Source organism: Microtus pennsylvanicus, chromosome X (genome assembly GCF_037038515.1).
Source record: "Microtus pennsylvanicus isolate mMicPen1 chromosome X, mMicPen1.hap1, whole genome shotgun sequence".
Lineage (NCBI taxonomy): Eukaryota > Metazoa > Chordata > Mammalia > Rodentia > Cricetidae > Microtus > Microtus pennsylvanicus.
This window is the reverse complement of record NC_134601.1, coordinates 17,399,699-17,422,129: the sequence shown is the minus strand read 5'-3', so window position 1 is coordinate 17,422,129 and position 22,431 is coordinate 17,399,699. Positions and strand designations below refer to the sequence as shown.

General features: G+C 36.5%; 1 protein-coding gene across 1 annotated transcript in view; it reads left to right on the top strand.

Annotated features, from left to right (window-relative positions):
- The window catches only part of Gabra3 (gamma-aminobutyric acid type A receptor subunit alpha3), a 210,764-nt gene that overhangs the window by 166,501 nt on the left and 21,832 nt on the right, over window positions 1-22,431 (top strand). The window contains exons 7-8 of the mRNA XM_075957520.1: window positions 7,732-7,875; window positions 17,368-17,520. Coding sequence (XP_075813635.1) covers window positions 7,732-7,875; window positions 17,368-17,520 — 297 coding nt within the window. The remainder of the gene's footprint in view (window positions 1-7,731; window positions 7,876-17,367; window positions 17,521-22,431) is intronic.

The window sequence follows — 22,431 nt, the reverse complement described above, 5'->3', positions numbered from 1 at the left end:
TAAGGCAATCCTGACCAGTCTGTTTTCAGTTTAATTGACAATCAAATATATCATCCAGGCAGGAACAACTCATTATCCTTATTCATATTATGTATAAATTAAAATATTCTAAAAGTCTTGTAAGATCAGACATTTTTATGATGAAATGGAGCAGATGATGCAGAGATCTGAGGAAATATTGTTCTAGGTAATATAGATGCATCTCAGGCAAAATATTTGAAGGAAGAAAAGTATTTGGCTTTTCCAATAAATATCAGAGTAGCCATGTGGCTTCCCAGTGGGCATAAGAATGAAAATAGTAGGTATAGATGAGACTGTAAATTAATGTAGAGCCTCCAGAACCTTCTAGAACATTGAAGACCCTTAGATTATATTCTGTGGGTAAACAGAATGAGTGGAATATTTTGAATTAAAGATTGGTATTGTTTGACTTAGTTGGAAAGAAGAATGTATTAGGTATTTTAAAACTTGTTAATACAGAAAATATAATTAGGTAATCCATTGAAGTTTATATTTCAGTATTTAAGGTGAGATATGGTGATGAAGGTTATTAAAGTGAAGATACTTCAGCTTCCCTGTGATAGTAAAAGGTGATGAGGAGTTGCTATGCTATGAAAATACCTACAGTAAGATCCCCTGATGAATTAGTTATGGAGCAGAGGGAAAACTCAAGAGTAACTAAGAGACAGTCATATTAATGAACTTGCTGTCAAATGAGACAAGTACTGTTAGGAATCAGAGCAGCAGGTTTGAGAAAGGAGCTGACTTGAAATTACCCTTCAGAAATGCTCTTTATTAAGAGAGAGCGACTCACTAGTGAGAGAGACATGATCAAGATTTGAGATAGAGAGCAATTAGAATGAAAAGAGTATACAGCATAGGCAACACGACAGGGCCCAGAAAGGAAAGAGAAACCCCTTGAAAACTTGGAAAGGAACTCCATTACGCTTAAAATAAAAAGCAAATAAGAGATAGCTTAAAGTTGATAGAGTAAGAGAGAAAGACACCATGGACAGAATGGCAGCCGTGTGACGGGCCTACAGGCAGAAGAGGCAGAGAAAAAGAAAACAGTCAGGAAGTAATTAGGTAGCCCCGCCATAAATCAAAGACAGCTTTGGGAAAGTGTCAAAGTTGTTTCCTGAGACAAGAGCAGCAGAGATAAGAAAGAACATTGTTTGTCTGTTACTTCTGTAGTACTGGAAACTAGAGCAGGATGTGAATGGCTAGATTGCTCTAGGCTGAGCATCTAATCTCTTAAGGTCCCAAGCATCTTAAAGTGACAAGCCCATGATCTAATGGAGAGATACAGTATCAGCTTCTGAACTCCACATCACTCATATGCACATCCACATAAACACACACAGAACTGAAAGAAAAAATACAGAAAAAAGTAAGAAACATGTTAAGCATGGTGAAAAAATCATTATGTGCAACTAAAAATGTCCTATAAGAATTTCATACATGCGTATTTTGCAGAAGGAAAAGAAACTTTTAAAACTGATAAAAATTATTAATCCAAAATCTCAAGATGCACACAGATAAATATGAAGAAAACAATGCTGATTTTAAAGTTTGCATGGAAACATTAAGATGCTAAGAATTCTTAAGATTGTGAATAAGAATAAATCCACAGAACTCACAATGAAATCAAATCTACTTGAAGCTACAGTAATTTAGACAAGATATTACTCTTTCAAAAATAGACTAATAGCATAGAATTAACAAGAAATTGAGAGAAGTCTTGGATATAATTTTATATCAAATATATGTAAAAGTAAATTCCAGATGGATTGGAAATCTAAGTAAAGAAAAAGAGGCTATCAACTTGAGGAGGGCCATACGAGGAGTTTGAAGGGGGGTATTTGAGTGTTTGAGAGGGCCTCAAGAAAGAGTATATGGACGGGGCTGGAGGAGGAAAGTAATGTAATTCTATTTCAACTAAAAATACGTTTTAAAACCAGAACTTTTAGATGAAAATGTAAGAGAATATCTTCATAAATTGAAGAATGTAGAGATCAATTGAACAAAGGCATAGACTGAAACTGAGAAGATACCTGAGATATCTTAAACAGTAAGAATTTCTATTTATCAAAATATCATTAAGAGAACAATAAGACAGGGTGGGAATGGCAGAGTGTGGTTGTGCAAGCTTATAAGTGTAGTACTTAGAAATCCGAGGCAGAAGGACTAATGTGAGTTTGAGGCTAGTCTGTGATACATAGTGAGTTCCAGGATGCCTGGGTTATAAACTAAGATTCTGTGTAGACAAAAAACAAACAAACAAAAATAAAAAAGCAAAAGTAAAACAAAAAGACACCAAGAAATCTTTTCATAGGATGAAAAAATTATTTGTGTTATGTACAATTTGTGTTATGACAAAATATTCAAATACATAAGACTCCCAACAAGTCTCTAGGAAGCAAAAGCTTTAGGATTTCTCTGTTTCTCTCTCACATTTGGACTTACTGAGTACTTGATGACTACATTATCAAAGAAACAAAAATTTAAATTCAGAGTGCACCACTGCACATTCACCACATATGGGTGAGGTTTTAGAGCAACTCTGTACTTTCCTGAATATAGACTTCTAGAAAGTTTGGGGGAAATTGTTTGGTCATACCTCATAGTACTGAACATATACATATGAAACATTTGCATTTTTGCCAACAGTATATAAATATTTATGTTTATTAATATTCAGGTAAGTGACAGCTATAGCAGAACTAGTTGTAATAGGCTCATACTAAAAGAATATCTTAAGGTCCGTCAGGGTGGATTAGACATGTGGGGTATACCCATATCAAAAAACAATAATATTATGTCAATTATGTTCAACAAGTTGAATAACAGAACAGATAGCTTTCTGAGAAAAGCCAGATATCTGAGTAACATCTTCAGTGTGGCTCTGTTCCTGTTATATGCAAAAATAAGGAACATTAATCTGTAGTAGAAGTCCTCAGTAACTGATGTATAATTGCTCTTGATACCATTTCCAAATTTCTGACATTAATGTAGGATTAAGATTAGTCTTATTAATTAGGATTAATATAGTATAGGATTTATATGCTAGATGTTGCAGGTGATATGAATTTTAAATAGAACTAGAGTCATGAATCAAAAGTCCCAGTTTTACTTCCAAAATGTGTTATCTCTCTTGTGAGAATACCCTCAACATTTGCATATCCTTTACTAGTGTTCCATGTTCATTTCAGCTCACAATTCCATGTTAGAGTGTATCTTTGTGAGAGGGTAAAATCAGAAATTTCAGTCAAGAGCAGAGAAATTAAAAGAAATTATTGCATGTATGATGGCTTATCTGCTTGTGCCAAGCTCAGTTCCTCCATTTTTCAGTCCCACAAACCCTGCCTAGAGAATGGTGCCACCCACAATGGGCTAGATCTGCTCACATCAATTAAAACAATCCCCCACAGACATGCGGTCCTAGTTCGCTTTCTGCTGCTGTGATAAACATTCTGAACCAAAGCAACTTGGAGAGGAAAGTGTTTATTTGACTTATACTTCCTGATCACAATCTATTATTGGGGGATATTAACATAGGATCTCAAGCAGAAACCTAGAGGCAGGAATTGAATGAAGACGAGATCATGGAGGACTACTTCTTACTGGCTCGTTCCTCCTGGCTTACTCAGTTACTTTCTTATACAATTGAGGGCCACTTGCCTGTGGTGGTACCGTCCATAGTGGGCTGGGCCCTCCTACATTAATCATAATCAAGAAAATGCTCAATGAACTTGCCTCAGGCCAATACAATAGAGTTATTTTCTCATTTGTAATTTCCTCTTTTCAAATAACTCTAGCTTATGTCAAGTTGACAGAAAATAAACCAACACATATGCCCACAGACCAGGCCAATGTAAACATGATTTTAGGTTGTATGAAGTTGACAGTTTAAGGTAACCATCACAGCTATATATACACAAACAAACATATGTAATTTTGAAGGATAATTTGCCACTAGCAACTAGTAAAGACACAGCACGCACTGATATTAAATAAAGTCAAATGATCAGATTGTGTGCTAGCTAGTCTTATGTCAACTTGACACAAGTTAGAGTTATCTGAAAGGAGAGAACCTCAATTTATAAATTTTTTTCATAAGATCCAAGTGTAGGGAATTTTCTTAATTAGTGATTGATGAGGGAGAGGCCAGCCTATTGTGGGTGGTACCATCCCTATAGCTCCTCGATATAGGAAAGCAGGCTGAACAAGTCATAGGGAAGTAAACCAATAAGCGGCACCACTCCATGGCTTCTGTATCAGTTCCTGTGTAGCTGGAGACTTTTCTCTGTGCCGCTGGATCCCAGTGGACTTGTTTCTCTTCCACCCATTGGTCTTCACAGCCACTTATGAAATAATCATTTGGAAGTTTAATATTAATTATAATTGTTTGGCTGAAGGCTCAGACTTTTTTTGTTTTTTTTTAAGACAGGGTTTCTCTGTGTAGCTTTGGAATCTGTCCTGGAACTAGCTCTGTAGACTAGTCCGACCTTGAACTTAAAGAGATCTGCTTGCCTCTACCTCCCAAGTGCTGTGATTAAAGGCATGCGCCATCACCACCCAGATGGTTCAGGCTATCTCTACATATAAATTAACCCGTTTCTAACAATCTGTGTATCACCATGTTCTCTGTGATTTACCGGTATCTTATTCTGGTATCTTATTCTTCTGGTGACTGCTGGTGTCTCCCTGTCTCTCTGCTTGGAATTCCTGTCTAGTTATATTCTGCCCTGCCATATGTCAAAGCAGATTGTTTATTAACCAATGGTAATAAAACATATTCACAGCATACAAAGGGGCATCCCATATCATTCCTGCCTCTAGGATCCTGCTCTGTTTTAGTTCATGCCCTGATTTTCTTTGGGAATGAACAGAAATGTGAAAGTATAAGATGAATAAACCCTATTCTCCCCAACTTGCTTTTGGGTCTTAGTGTTTTATTGCAATAATAGAAACCCTAATACAAATTGATACCAGGAGTGGGATATTTAGGTGACAGATGTGACCATGTTGCTTTGGGGGATGATTGCAGAAGCACTTTGGAATATTGCGCTAGAAGAACCATTGAGTGCTAAGAGCTCTATTTGTTCTGTGGGCGCTTGGAAGGTAAGAATGTTGAGAGAAGTGCAGAAGATGGAGGTCTGGCTTGGGAAGTTTCACATCGAAGTTTAAAGACTCTATTGAGGTCATTTGTTATTTTGAATTACGATCCTGCTTAGCTGGGGCTGAAGAATCATGTGCCATTAATAAGTCAGCATAACTACTAAATAGAAATTTGCTTTGCTGAGATACTTGATGCTGGTTGACTGGAGCTAAGAAATTAGTAGTGATTAAGAAGAGACCAGCATCACTGAGGTGAAATCTTCTGACAGTGTCCCTTGAAAACACACAGAAGCTGTATTCCAGAAACAGCCAAGGTTGTACCTCACGCTGGCAGCAAGACTTTGTAATGGGTAAAAGTCATCCAGGTGGTATTAGTTTTGAAGGCATGAAGCGGTCATGGGGAGCAGTCAAGACTTGGCAGTGTGAGAGACTAGGAGAGGCAATTGGTGAAGGTAAGGCTTCAGTGGCAGTTGAAGGCCTAGAACTGAAGGGATCATACAGAAAAGTTGAGGCTTGGCACCATGAGAGGCTACTGGTGAAAGTGCAGCCCAGTTGTAGCAGAAGACCCCAGCATTTTAGAGATGCCAGTACCATGACCACCCAAACAGCAGCGGCAGTGGAGAATGGCCAAGCTTAAAAGATAAGCTGTGTGTGCTGCAGAGGGGGGAGCTTGAGAAGTGAGCCACGCCCCTTGGAGAAACATAGAAAATCATGAGAGAATCCAGATATTAGACACTGAGTTATTTACAGTTTTGGACTTCAAATTTGCTTTGGTTTTATTGTGACTATATCCTAGTTCTTCCCTCTTGAAGTAAGAAAATATTTCATTTATTTTTTTAATTTACTGGAGCCAATAGTTAAAAGACTGAACTTTTAAAAGACTTAGGATTTGAAAAGAGATTGACTATTTTAAAGGGATTAAAATCTTAATGTTTGAATTTGTAAAGACTGTGGGACTTTTAAAGTTATTTATGATTTTAATGTAAGATCTTTGGGACAGAATAAGAAAGGAAGGTTTGTGGCTTAACAGTGATCTGCTTGTGTGTCAAGTTGACAAGAGGTCAGTGATGCTGGCCAGTTTTGCGTCGACTTGATATAAGTTAGAGTTACCTGAAAGGAAGGAACCCCAATTGAGAAAATTTCTCTGTAAAGTCTGGCTGTAAGGCATTTTCTTAATTAGTAATCAGTGGGTGAGGGCCCAGCCCATTGTAGGTAGTGCCATCCCTGGGCTGACGGCCCTGCTTCTGTAAGAAAGCAGGCTGAGTGAACCATAGGGAGCAAGGCAGTAAGCAACACCTCTCTATGGTCTCTGCGTCAGCTCCTGCCTCTGAACTCGGACCCTCATGCTTATATGGCAAGTGCTTTACCAATTGATCCATTCTCCTCTTACAAAATTTTCTTAGATACATATGACAATGCAGATATGAAACTGCCATAGAATTGTATGTGGTACCAATGAGAATTTTGATGTCCATGAGTTCTTGGCATGTTGTTCATTACAAGTAAATCATAGAATAGCTTACTTATTTGAAAAAAAGTCCTAAATAAAATATATGCAAGTCACAATATACATGAGTAAGTATAAGATTTGCTTATTAGTAGTATATTCAGTATTGCAAAATATTGCAGAGACCCTGAGGTTGCATTGGTTTACTAAAAGATTCACCAGAAATTATTTTTCTGGTAAACTATCTATCTAGAGCATTTTAAAGATACAGTAGCTGCCATCATGAGATGGAGACACTTTACCTCTTTGACTTTAACAACAGACAGCTTAAAACTCAGAGGGAAGGGGCAAACTGTATGGTGCTTAGCTTCCCTTTCTGAGCTTAGGTACCCGAATTAGGGTAAGGTGCTCACTCTAAATATGAAATTTGGTGTAGGAATTCCCTAGGAAGAAATCAACTCATTCATTTCAGATATTGACAAAAAGTCTGTATCTTTATGCCATCTCACACCTTTGTTAATCTCTAAAAGATTCTGTATTTAACATTTTAATTTCAAATCAAAAAGAAAACATTGACAACCAGATATAAAGGAAAATGTGGGATTTCTGGTATACATATTAGAGTGGTAATAAATAAGTATGAAAGAAAATTGTAATAATTGTTGCCATTTGAATTTTTATTTTTAATTTAAAATTTCATTAGTTTGAGTTTTATCCTAACCTCATAGGCACATTTCATCATTAATTGAAGAAATTTTTATTTTATTTCTGTCAGTTTATTTTTTATTACCAGCCTGAATCACTCATTTCAGGTATGTTGCTAGCTCTTGTCTCCTTTGAATTTGACATTTGTGAATGAAGCGATATATTTTCCCCAAGAAAAGGAAAGGTGTGAGTCTAGAACATTGTCAGTCCTTAGAGGTATAAACTATGTAGTTTTATTTCATATATGTTATAAATATAAATAAATATTTACTGAACAGTTGTTAGGGGGTTATATAAATAATAGAAGGGTGGATTCACACGAACAATATGCATATATCTAGATAGCTTGTCAATGAAAGATGTATTGAATTAAATGTTATTAAATACATCCATGTTTAGCATGATAGGAAATCATTTTTCATTCTCTTAAACTTCTTTTTTACTCAATTCTGCTATAGATGCCTATACCAAAGCTGAAGTGATTTATTCTTGGACTCTTGGGAAGAACAAGTCTGTGGAAGTAGCACAGGATGGCTCTCGCCTGAATCAGTATGACTTGCTTGGCCATGTTGTTGGGACAGAGATAATCCGGTCTAGTACAGGTATTGGCTTTTTTATCTATTAAACTTCTATGTAATCTCTACCATATGCCAACATTGTATGCGTAACTTATTTAATCTTTAAAACAGTTTTTGAACACTATTACAGTGATGAAATTAAAGGAATTTAATAATTTATCCCATGTTGGAATTCAGTGTCAGAATCAAATTGTGAACCCAAGCAATAAGCTCTTAAGTCCCTCTGAAGCCCAGTACCCTGATGCCTTCTAAGAAGTGTGACAGAAGTAAAGGAAATATGATAGAAATCAAAGAGGGCATAGTGGTAAGGTCACTGAGCTGAGGTCAGAAAAGATCCACTAGTGCTGAGGCAGTAAGGTATTAGCCCTTCTAGAGGTTTAAGAGAGTAGTCAGCAAATTAGTTTCTTCACTAGATTACCCACCTCAAGGAAAATGTGTTTTAACAAAACCTGTGACATCTTCGCAATAGCTTATTTTTGGATAAACAAATACTTTTTGAGAGACGTGTTCTGAAGTATGCAGGTTGTCCATTTGTATACTACCTGACTGTAGAGGTACAATAAAAATGAAAATTTACTTGAAATAAAAAAGTACGTCAAAAGGAAAACAGAGTAATTGGAAAAATGGAATAGATGCTAGATCCCATATGTCACGTAACATATGTGCGATTATAGAGTGGAGGTGTTCAGCATTACTTTTTAAACATTAGTCTCTGTTGAGTCCACAATTACTGATGACGTTGGATGCCCAGCCATTCTTTCATTATTTGGACATTATTCGGCTATGACTTCATGATGTTATAGCATGTCACGTTGTGTGTCCTTCACTTCAGGACCAGGGGAGAATATAGCATATTAGAAATGCCTTTGTGCAGGGCTGTGGATTTCCTATCCCCAGGAGTATATTCTGTACAAATTAATTGTGCTCTCTGTCTTAGACCGCTTCTGAAAAACCTACTTGGCATCAAATTTGTCAAACAATCTTACTAGTTATCCAAGCAGTCCAAGATCTCATTTCACGGTTTAAACCACTGGTTCAGTTTTATCACATGGAAAATATATGTTCATAATAAGAGTATTAAAAATGCATGGGAAAGTCAATAGAGGAAATTTGGATATAACCAACTCAGTGTGTTCATGGCCTCTGTATCTGCAGATTCAACTAAGAATGAAAATGTCTTAATTGTGTACTAAACATATGTAGAAGTGTTTTGTCATTATCTATACAATATAGTATAGGAATTGATATAAAATTATTTGTATTACGTGTGGTATTTTAATTTTAAAGAATAGTATAGCTGAACATAGGTGGGGTTTTTTTGTTTTGTTTTTGTTTTTTTGTTTTCAAGACAAGGTTTCTCTGTAGCTTTGAAGCCTGTCCTGGAGCTAGTTCTTGTAGTCCAGGCTGGCCTTAAACTCACAGAGATCCACCTGCCTGTGCCTCCCGAGTGCTGGGATTAAAGGCCTATGCCACCACGACCCAGTTTGAACATAGGTTTTATACACAGATTATTCAATTTTATGCAAGAGACTAGAATATTTGGGGATTTTGTATTAATAGGGGTTCCTGAAAACAGTTCACCCAAATCACAGAATTACAGTTTAACTCTTTAATTGCACTACCTGGAAAAAATTTAGCAAGAGACTGGAGACATGCCTCAGAAGTAAAGAGTTCCAGCTATTCTTACAAAGTACCTGGGTTCAATTGCCAATACATATATGGTAGCTTACCATGCCAGTTTCATGTAATCTGCCACCATCTTCTGACCTACACAGGCATCCCCAAGCATGTGTCCACACACACATACCTGAGAGATGTGTGGTGGGTATGGGGAGAGGGAGATAGATAAGCAGATAGACACAAACAGAAATAAAAATGAAAAATAGAAAAATCTAAAATAGAAAATTTTCCTTAAAAGATTTAATATGTTAATTACATATGATATGTGTTGATATATAGGAGAATTCCCTTAGCATTTTTCAGTAATTCTAAAGTTTAGTTAAATGGCAATTTGGAACACTGAAATGTATCAGTATTAAAGGGCCCCTACCATTTATTCTGTTTTCTAGTTTTATCTACTTTTAATATTAGAGATTTTATAAAGTTTTCTTTCATTAAATGTACAGGAGCCAAGCAAAATGCACATATGATTCAGTAACAATATATTAAAAGTGGTAATAAAGGCATTAATTCTTATTTTGTTTACTTTGAATAAAAATAAAATAATAATGTTCTCTCTTTCAAGGCCGGAGAATTCTTGACAGTTATTTGTGGTTTTCTGTGGAAAATGTAGCCTTTCATTGCTGAAACGCAGCAAAAGAATAGTTTCATTTGTGAAGGCATTGTGCAGTGCTGCTAGCCTACTTAACCAATTATCTACCATTGTGCCCTGGGTTTAATTCTGTAAACAATATTTCCAGACAGCATTTTGCTACAGTATAATTATCTGTCTATGATCCAGACAGAACATTTTTGAAAACTGCTACTCTGAAAGTTTAACCAGTTCCCTTTCCCACTGTCCCTGTATGAGCATGCTAGTTTTCCTTTTGCCTTAGCAATACAAGTATTATGAATTCAATTATCCCCTCTACTCTGAGAGCTATGTCAAAGTGTTAACCTTGTCACCTTATAATGTGACATTATTTGGGATTACTGTCATATAAATGTTATCACTGAAGATAAAGTCATATTGCACTAATGCAATATAATTGGTGTTCTTATGAAGAGGGAAACTTTGGACAGAGTGGAGTGAACATGAGAGACTATGTGAATACATAGGCTGTGATCAGGTGAATGTTTCCATAAGCAAAGAACTATCAAAGTTTGTCTGCAAACAAGTTGAGATTAGTAAGAGACAAGGAAAGAGTCCCTTACAGTTTTTTTTTTCTTTATTTTTACATTCCAAGCACAGTTCTCCTTTCCAACCCTCCTCCTTATCATCCTCTCCCCAACCCATTTCTCCCACCAGCTCATCCCCCATTCCCTGCTCCCAGTGGTTAAGGACTCCCTCCCATGGGGAGTCAACAAAGTCTGTCACATTAAGTTGGGGCAGGACCAAGCCCCTCCCCCCTGCATTAAGGCTGAGCATGGCATCTCACCATAGGAAATGGGCTCCAACAAGCTAGCTCATACACCAAGGATAGATCCTGGTCCTACTGCCAGGGGCCTCTCAAATAGTTTATGCTTCACCATTGTCTTCCACATTCAGAGGCCCTAGTTTGGTCCCATGGAGACTCCACAGCTGTCAGTCTAGAATTCATGAGTTTTCACAAGCTTGGTTCAGCTGTCTCTGTAGATTTCTCCCGCATCTCTTCATCTCCCTTGATCATATATTTCCACCTACCCCCTGTCTTCGATTGGATTCCCAGAGCCCAGCCTGGTGCTTGATTGTGAATCTCTGCATCTCCTTCCCTCAGTTACTGGATGAAGGCTCTAGGTTCTCTGGAGCTGTGGATTTTAGTCTGGTTATCCTTTGCTTCATATCTAATATCCACTTATGAGTGAGTAATACAGTGTTTGTCTTTCCGAGTCTGGGTTTCCTCACTCAGGACGTTTTCTTTTTTCTGGTTCCATCTATCTTAAAGTAACTCTAACAAAAAAAGTGAAAGATCTGTATGAAAAAAAACTTAAAGTCTCTGAAGAAAGAAATTGAAGAAGATATCAAAAAATGGAAAGATCTGTAGTAAGGAGGCCACTTGTTGGTTCCCAGCTGCTTAACCCCAAAATAACCACACATAAACTGTATTATTTAAATTGCTGCTTGGCCCATTAGCTCTAGCTTCTTATTGGCTAACTCTTACATTTTAGCTTAGCCCATCTCCATTAATCTGTGCATCACCAGGAGGCCATGGCCCACCAGCAAAGTTTCAGCACGTCTGTCTCCTGCGGCGGCTCCATGGCTTCTCTCTGATTCTGCCTTCTTTCTGCCAGCATTCAGTTCTATCTTCCCCACATACCTAAGTTCTGCCCTGCTATAGGTCCAAAGCAGTTCCTTTATTTATCAATGGTAATCACAGAATACAAAGGGAAATCCCACATCAAAGATCTTCCATGCTCTTGGGTAGGTAGGATCAACACAATAAAAATGGCAATCTTACCAAAAACAACCTACAGATTCAATGTAATCTCCATCAAAATCCCAACACAATTCTTAAAAGACCTTAAAAGAACAATATTCAACTTCATATGATAAAATAAAAAAAGAATAGTTAAAACAATCCTGTTAAAACAATAAAGGAAATTCTATAGGCATCACCATACCTGACTTCAAGTTATAGTAATAAAAACAGCTTGGTATTGGCATAAAAGTAGACACGTGGATCAATGGAATCAAATCAAAGACCCTGATAATAAACCACACATCTATGAAGACCTAACTTTTGACAAAGAAGCCAAAATGGTACAATGGAAGAAGGAAAGCATCTTTAACAAATGGTGCTGGCATAACTGGATGTCAACCTGTAGAAGAATGCAAATAGCTCCATACCTATCTCCATGCACAAAACTCAAGTCCACATGGATTAAAGACCTCAATATAAATCTGACCACACTGAACCTGAGAGAAGAGAAAGTGGAAACTGGCCTTTAATGTATGGGCACAGGAGACCACTTCCTAAATATAACACCAGTAGCACAGACACTGAGAGCAACAATCAATAAATTGACTTCTTGAAACTGAGAAGCTTCTGTAAAGCAAAGGACATGGTCAATAAGACAAAACAGCAGCTTACAGAATGGGACAAGATCTTCACTAACCCTACTTCTGAAAGAGGGCTGATCTCCAAAATATATAAAGAACCCAAGAAACTAGACATCAAAATATAAAATAACCCTTATAGATTTTAAGCAGAGCCTGGCCCTACTGGAACATTCATTTCAAACTTCTGAGGTGATAAAATTGTCTTGCTTTAACAAATCCAGTATCTGAACCTTTGTTGAGGCAGTGTCATCAAATTAATGTATCTGGAAACTCTTGTTTAATTTTTCTTATCAATGAAGAAATTAACACATGCGTAGTGATGAAATTAACAATGATTGATTGTTGAGATTATAATATGTGCCAGACACAGCACTAAGGACACATATTAACTCCTTTTAACATTGAACAACACTGTGAAGTAAGCAATATTGGTCAGGTGTCTGGATAAAGAAATCATGTATCAGAAAAAAAATCATTGCCTTAAGCTCTTATGGTTCAGTTCCTTTCATGCTTATATTGTGCTTTTACTGCTATATATTTTAACTTTTAGAGATATAACATGAATTCCTTTGTTTCAAGTATACGAATGCACGGTGCACTTCACTCACCCAATACCATCCCATCCCCCTAGAAGATTCAGTATATCTTGTTGGATGTGCTTCATGTGCTATCATTTCTTTTGTCTTTGTTTCCTTGTCGTCTTTCTTTCTAGAAGATTAACAGCTACATTTAGTTATTTTGTTGGTGCAAATTCACACCAAAGATCCTAATCCTAGAGTCTATTAGGTTATGAACAGGGTGGTTATGAAGGTAAATTTAAGGTTCCTTATATGGTATTTAAGTAAAGATACAATCCTGGATTATACATGTAGGACCAACATAATTACAAAAGATTTTTCATAAAGAACAGGTGGGGAAGGCTTAGTGGCGAAAGGTGTTCTGGCTTGCTCTCTTTGGGCAGAGAAAGTCACAGCTCACTGTGACTGTGCTATGCTCCTCTATTTACTGATTCTTGACCTGTTGTCTTTCTTAGGGGCTCATACTCATTTTGCATCATTTATTGACTGCATTTGTTGTGTCCTAAATACACATTTATATAAACTTAGGTTCATATTGAATTTTTTTCTCTTTTGTATGTTCTCGCCATTCTGTTTCTGAGTCAAATTATTTAATGAGAATGGATGTACATTTTGTATATTTTCCAACTAGTTTTAGCTTTCATACTCTGTGTGTGTGTGTGTGTGTGTGTGTGTGTGTGTGTGTGTGTGTGTGTGTAATTAATAATTCTAGGGAAATAGACAAGCAAGAGTTAACCATGGTTACTGGTAGCAAGGATAAGTAAGATGGGTGAGTGGGAAACATATTGATGTGTAACATGAGGGTCAGGCTCATTGGGATTTCTGTCCTGCCAGGTCCCCCAGCCGTTTAGCCCCAGAGAAAATCACACAGAGAGTCTGCATTACTTATAAACTGCTTGGCCCACTAGCTCAAGCTTCTTATTAGATCTTATCGCTTATATTAACCCATTATTCTGACCTATGTTAGCAATGTGGCTCAGTACCTTTTTCATCGGGGCAGGTCACATCCTGCTTCTTCGGTGGTCTGGGCAGGAGTGGAGGAATAGGCTTCCTCCTTCCTAGAATTCTCTTGTTCTCATTGCCCTGCCTCTACTTCCTGTCTGATTGGCCTACCTATACTTCCTGCCTGTCCAATCAATATTTATTTAAAACATGATTGACAGAATACAGACAATTCTCCCATATCATTGATGCATTTTCTTTCATACCTTTTGATTTAAAACCTATATAAATATTATAACCTCACATAAATGTGGCAGGATTTCCCTTCTAAATGTTGAATATGCCCCTCCATGGAGGTTACATTATGTGACTAGGGACCTGCGCAGAGAAGAGACCTGCAATCCACAGGTGTTCTGTTTGGTATGGTTGAATTTCTCTCCAAACATTGTTAGTCTCCACTCCACTGTGATGTAATTTCAGAGGCTTTCTTCTCTAGGCTCTAGATTCAAATGTCTGTAAAATAAATGAATGAAATTCTTCAAGCTTGGTGACTAGGTATTGACATCAGTTTCTATTTCAATACTGACTCAATTTCCTCCCACTTTGAAAATTATTATATCAATTACTTAGGAGGATAGTTAGGATTAATTATTTTTCCCAATCTCTTTTAGATGTTTAACCTTTTGCTGCATCAGTTTATTATAATTGCAATTGCTTATGATGTCTTTATGTTTAGACAGATTCCAAAACAGGAGACTGAAGGAAAGAGACATAAAAAAAAACATAGAGACATGGAAATTAAAAGGCTACAGAAGGCAAGATAAAGCATAAGGAATGGATGTAGAGAGATGAAAAAAATACCATCATGAATTTAAGGCAGGAAAAACTATTTTTTGTTTATTGAGTTAATTTGTCAAGATTTTTTTTAAAAAAATCCTCTGTGTATTTCATAAATCTCAATAACTAAGTTGTTTAAAATAAAGCTTCAAATATTTCACACATAACTCAGATGGAGTTTAACAGGCTGGAGAGCAAAAGCAGAGAAAAATATCCCAAACCACTTATATAGTCATCTTCATAAAAACAGAGAGGCATCAATAAAGACAAAAAGGAAGGGAACATTAGTTCACCTCAACATTAATTTGTAAGCTGTTGTTTCTGGCTTGAATAATAGATAATAATTAATTTGTAAATATCAGTATATTTACTATTTCACATACAACAGAGATGGTACTTAATAAGCTTAACCAGCTGGAGCTCACCAGTGAAAACAGGATAAGAGAAAATGGAAAAATCTTCCAATCTTATGAAAGGCTGAGTTCTCACTTTGACAGACAAATTACAGAGAGATGATAGAAAATGTTGGCAATGTGTTTGAAAAGAACTTGTCAGTGAACTAGTACAATAGACTAATTTGCAAAATATCTGTGAATTGCTAAAGTGGCCTTCCATTTTCCCCTTTCCTTTTTCCAGCGAATACAGATAATCTGCAAAAAAAATTTAAAAGGCAGAAAGAAATGATGGCTTTTCGACCAGTACAAGGTTTTAGTTCTCAGTAATAAGATGGCCTTTGCTATTTGGAAAACAGAAAACAAGGTCAATAGTGAAAAAAAGGGAGAAAAGCTTGAAGAAAATATATTGGGTTATTTAAAACAAATGGTTGATTTGATAAACATTTCACAAGCACATTTGTCTTCCTTTTTAGATTCATAGAGTACAGCTGTGAATATTAAATAGTATATAGTATATACTATATATTAGGTATTTCACATCAATCAGGAGTATGGTTGATAAGTATTGGGAAAATTGTCAAAATAATCAAAGTCCAACTCTTGATAAAATTAAGTCCTCAACTCCTTATCAATAAGAAAGAGTAAAGGAAAGGCAATGAAAGAGGAGAATAAAGGTATTGGAAGGAGAAGGGAAGAAAGGGAAAAGGAAATTAGATATATGGAAACAAAGACAGAGACAGAGAATATGATGCCAAGCATTTAAATATTTTAATTTGGATTCAGACACGCGAGAGCTACTAGTTTTTGAGATGGGATAATCTGTTGGTAGGATCAGTTTGGAACAGAATAGAGGATAGAGAAAGTAAAAATGTCCAAATAGTTGTGCCAAATACAGATCTAACTACATTTGGGAACCCCAACGCCCCTATAACAAGTTATTACCACATTGGTGGCTTAAAACAGACTAAACCTTGTCTCTCAGATTTGGAGTTTGGTAATCTGAGATCAAAACATTGTCACAATTACTTCTATCTAGAGATGGTAAGGAAGAATCTGTCCTTTGCCTGTTTTTTAACTTCTACTGATGGCCAGCCATTTTTAGTTGTTTAGTGGTGCTTGGATTGAGTATACATCATGCTAATCTCTAACTCAGCTATTCATGGAAAATGGAAGATTCACCTGTGTCAAATGCTGTTGAAAATATAGAAGCCTGAGAATTACTGATTGATGTTAACAGAGTAATAATTGCTATTAACTTTTGTTTACCACCTATCACAGCTCTGTTGAAGGGAATGAGATAATAAAGGTCAGTTCACATTCTGCTATGTGAACTTTAAAACAATTTATATATTCATATTTGTGTGTATATGTATGTATGTGTGTGCTTATCTGTTTGTGTATTACATACATGCAGGGTTCATAAGGCCAGAGGAGAGTGTATGCACTTCTGGAGCTGGAGTTTCAGGATGTCTTATGTTGCCTAATGGTGGATGCTTAAATCTGAACCCAGGTCCTCTGCAGGAACCTATACATGCTAATAATCAAACAATACCTGAGAATACCAAAAAATTGTATCAAAAAGAACAAACTATGGATACAACCTATATGGGCTTAATTTTTGAGCACCAATAGTTACTATGTGCCTGTGCATGGTGTTCGATCCCTTGTTTGAATTTCTTGACTTGTAAAATGAGGACTACAGAAGTCCGCACTTCATAAGGCAATTGTGAAGATTAATATTTGAATAAAGTTTTATATGAGAATGTAGTAAGTGCTTTCTTTATAAAAAGAACATCATTATTTCTCATTACTTAAATAAAAACATGATTTGAATAAACTTGTCAGACTTTCACTGAGGAAATTGTTATGGCATATTGTTAGTGTATCCTTCACACCAAAATACTATTGCATAATTTTGATTATTAAGGAGCTCAAGAGTTTGTAGGGCATTAGGATGTTTTAACTTGAATATAAGATTGAGGATCTCTGGGAACAGAACTGAGGCCCAAGTTACTTTAACAATGTTTTTATGACTCCACGCTGCCTAATTTTCTTCTCTGTCCAGGAGAATATGTCGTCATGACAACTCACTTTCATCTGAAGAGAAAAATTGGCTACTTTGTCATCCAGACCTACTTGCCATGTATCATGACTGTCATTTTGTCACAAGTGTCTTTCTGGCTTAATAGAGAATCTGTCCCTGCCCGCACAGTCTTTGGTAAGTGTTGCCTTATGGATAATGGGGGGTAGAAGCACATTCCTAGCCAGAGTAGAGGTAAGAAAAGTGGAGGAATGAACTCCTGCTACAGATACAGGATGTTGTCCAAGCCCAATAGCAGAAATGGCATTGTCAGATGCACCATTCATATCCCTACTCCTTTGTTCAGAATTTGGTTGCTTGAAATCCTAGCAGGAAGAAATTGACTCTTTAGTGAAAAATATGTGAATTTAGTGCAGAGTAGAAAAAAATTAAGGGTAGAAAATCAACCTGAAGACAGAGAATTAGATTGGGTTTTAAAGGTAATTTTTTTTCATTTTAAAATTTATTTTATGTTTATGGGTGTTTTGCCTATGTGTATGTATGTATGTGCACTGTGTGCATGCCTGGTACCTATGAGGTCAGAAGAGGGTACCAGATCCACTTAGTACTAGAGCTATAGATGGCTGTGAGCTACCATGTGGGTGATGGGAGCTGAATCCAAGTCCTCTGTAAGAGGAACAAATGTTTTCAAATGCTGAGTTATTTTTCCAATCCCTAGGAACAACTTTCTGTTTACATTTATGACTTATTGCATCTGTTCCAGCCTTTTGAGAGCATGAATTTACTGATGTAGAGGGAGGGGGGATGCTCGTTTTTCCTGGCCACCCAGCCATGAAATAATCACACAGAAACTGTATTATTTAAATCACTACTTGGCCCATTAGCTCTAGCTTCTTATTGGCTAACTCTTACATTTTAATTTAACCCATCTCCATTACTCTGTGTATTGCCACATGACAGTGGCTTACCGGCAAAGTTTTGGCATGTCTGACTCTGGTCGCAGTTCCATGCCATCTCTCTCTGCCTTCCTTCTCCCAGCATTCAGTCCAGTTTTCTCCACCTGCCTAAGTTCTGCCCTATCAACAGGCTAAGGCAGTTTCTTTATTCATTAACCAATAAAAGCAACACATAGACAGAAGGATCTCCCACACCACACTGATATTCAGTAAAGGCTACATATACACTTTCAATTGTTTCTTGAACAGTATATAGAATAAGAAAAATTTACTTCAATATGAGGCTACTTATATCTAGGAAGAAGTTTGCATGCCATTGGCCTCTCTTTCCTCAGAGACTTAAAGCATACAAAACATTTTATGTCTGTTTTTTCCACAGCAGGTTTTTGGAGGAAAAAAATTAAACCTTTCAGGCTATTGAACCACTGGGGAAACAGAGACTTTGAATCATACAGTAAGATATACTAGATACCCATACAGAAGGTATTTCTGCCAATATCGTGAAGTTGTATAGTCTTACGTCAATAGTAAATGATGTTTCAGAGAGAAATAGCTGATTGGGTCAGCTGTAACAGGAGAAAGCAGTGGAGAGAGAGAAACAATAAGAAAGGTACAACATTAGTGAAAGTCAAGAGGGAAGTATTACATGGCAGAAAATAGTCACGTGGGCTAAAGGTTCACTGCAAAGTTTTGAAAAATATGGGTGGAAGTTATCTGTTAGTTCTGTGCTACACTTTGATGTTAACTGAAATAGAGGGAACATAAGCTTTATAGGTGTGATTAGAAGTGGCCATTATTAGAGGGAAAACATGATAAAATATGTATAAAAATTATTTTCAATAACAAGTGGCTATTTAGCTGAGTTACTAGTTTTGGTAAAGAAGTAGCTGAATTTTAAAATATAAAAGAAGGTGCTGAGTTTCAACACTGTTAAGGATTATAACTAAATCTGTAGTATACTAAGTAATATCATCCAAAAATTCATCTCCAAGTGTCTGAGACGTGGAAATATGACAATATATGGTGAAAATGAATCTCCAGATGTGGTGCACTTAAAGACTTCCAGCTGGAGATATTCTGCACTGGTCAGATATTTAACTACAGAAGAAAAGCGTTGTGATAAAGGAGGCAGGCCAGATTGGAAGATGTTCTGTTGTTGCCTTATAGGAAGAAGAGAGGGCTCACTAGCAAAGAAATGCAATTGGTGTAACTTGAAAAACTACAAAAGGCAGTAGATTATTATTGTTATACCAGAACCTTCAGAGGAAGTGGAGCTCTGGTCAAGATTGACCTTAACTCATTAAAACTAGTTTCAGGCTTATTGTGTAATCTGTAATTATAGGTTTGTGGTGTTTTAAGCCACTAGATATGTGATAACTTGTTACATCAACCAGAAGAAATTAAGACAAATTATCATTCCCACAAGTCCAATACCATTGAATGGTTGTGACCTCAATATAAGAGAACATTAAGAAATTACACATAGAATAGAGAGATAATGTGAAAGCATCTTGATTTTGGCCTGAGCTATGTGTAAAATACAGGCTTCCATGAGAATTTATTCTTTTTATAGTTTAAAGTGTGTAGTAATTAGGAGCGGCAGCGGGGCTGCATCCCCAACACCCCAGCCGCCTGCTCGGCTAGCTTATGCCCCGAAATAATTACACGGACACTGTATTCTTTTAATCACTGCTTGGCCCTTTAGCTCTAGCCCTTACTGGCTAATTCTGATATCCTGATCAACCCATCTCTAATAATCTGTGAGCACCGGTCTTACCGGGAAGATTCTAGCCTATGTCCATCCTGGGTCGGAGCTTCATAGCGTGCGTCTTCCCGGAAGCTGGGAGCATGGCATCTCCCTGAGGCGTCTGCTCCCGAGAGGAGAGCTGTCGAGTCTGAGCTCACTTCCTCTTCCTCTCAGCGTTCTGTTCTGTTTTCTCCACCTACATATATCCTAACCAATAAAATGGGCCAAGGCAGTTCCTTTATTAGCCAATGACCTTCCTCCATCAAAAATGGGCTCATACTAATTCAGAATTCTTATTTGCAGTAACTGCCTTATGAGAAAACCTCCAACTTGAAATGCTAATTTAAAAATTAAATAAAACATTCAAGGATAGTCAATATCTTCTTGAATAAGAACAGAGTGGAAAGACAGGCCCCATAGGGTTTCAGAATGATTAAAACGCAATAGTCATTAAGGTGGCATTGTTATGGTGTAAAGAAAAAAGTAAATGAAACACTACAATGAGCTTGGAAGTATTCTCTAGTATATGGAAACTTGATTTACCACAAAGATATCATTGGAGAGAAAGAATTGAAAGTTATTCATAGACTTAAATACCAAAATTAAAAATATGATGCTCTTGGAATAAAACAGAAAAAAAAATACAATGTCCATGTATCTTGTGGAATATGTACTTTAACTTTGTAAGACTTGGTCAAACATTTTCCAAAACGGTTGTATCATTTTACATAAACCCCCTAATCTGGATATTCTTCTCTTACATATATAACCAATTGAAATAAATAATGTAATAAAATACATTAAATAAAAGCACTTCCACAAGAATGTTCATATATTTAATTCACAAAAATGCATTGATGACTAGCCACACAGTGATATAATTGTATACATTTCTCCAAAGAGCTCAGATATGAAAGATATTTTGTCTTATTGTAAATGAATTATGTCACAGAAATACAAACCTGTAAAATTATACATGTTGGAGTAATTGGAGACTTTCAAATAGCCCTGATGAATATTTATAAATAAAAGAAATCAATGAGGAAAAATGTAGGAGAAAGACTGGGGGAAGAAGCATATTGGTTATCGTGGAACTTGAAAATATAAATAAATAATCATTTATTTAATCATAGTTAAATTACCCCTGAATGGTGCGAGCTCATTGACTCTGGAATAATAGTTAAGGAGCCTCATGGAAACAAGCTAGGCCCTCTGCATGTACGTGGCAGTTGTGTAGCTTGCTCTGTGTGTAAGGTTCCTAGCAGTGAGACCAAGACTTGTGCTGATATTTAGCTGCCTTTTGATGAAACTGTGCTCAGTATGTAAAATAAATGAAAAAGTATTATCTAAATAAAATAAGAAAGATAGATTAAAAAGAAAACACCTAGGAAGGTGAACCTTCCTAGATATAGACGGAGGGGGGAGGACCTAGGACTTACCACAGGGCAGGGAACCCTGACTGCTCTTTGGACTGGAGAGGGAGGGGGAGAGGAGTGGGGGGAGGGGGAGAAGGGTGGGAGGAGGGAGAGAAGGGTGGGAGGAGGGGGAGGGAAATGGGAGGCTGGGAGGAGGTGGTAACTTGTTTGTTTTTTTTCTCCTTTTCTCAATAAAAAAAAGAAAATACCTAAAAAGACAAAAATGAAATGCACAGAGAGAAATGACATGAGATTCACTGAGAAGGCATAATACAGTAGAATGACAGAAGGGAAAAAATACAGATAATAGCTAGCCTAAAACTGGACCTATCTAAAGAAGGATATAAAGTCACAATTAGAAGGAAATCTATAAGCCCTAGCAAGATGAGTTGGAAGAATGCAAATTTGTGATTATTATTATTAGACTTTCCCATGTCCACCAATGCCCAGTAGTGGTGCACGCCTTTAATCCCAGCACTCAGGAGGCAGAGGTAGGTGGATCTCTGAGTTTGAAACTAACCTGATCTACAGAGAGAATTCCAGGATAGCCAGGGCTACACTGAGAAATCCTGACTTGAAAAACCAAAAAAGAAGAGAAAAATACTGATGGCTGTTCACTAAATGAAAGGAAAAAATCTTAGTAGTAATGTTGAAATTATTAATAAAAATAATAAATGAGTCATAGTAAGTGTATTAAATTATAAATAATGGCAATAACTTATAATGAAAATACTGTGGTCTAATGTAATCTATGTAAGTTGATATGGAAAAAGAAAAATTATTCTATATATTTTCATTATTATTGAAAAATATCAATTAGCATAAAATTTTCATAAATCGAAGGTACATAGTGACTAGGAATTGTTTATATCTCTTAGAACTGGTAAATGTACAACTATTTTTAATAAACTTGGCAATGTCCTATAAACTTAAACATATTCATACCATATAACCTTGCCGTTTCATCTTT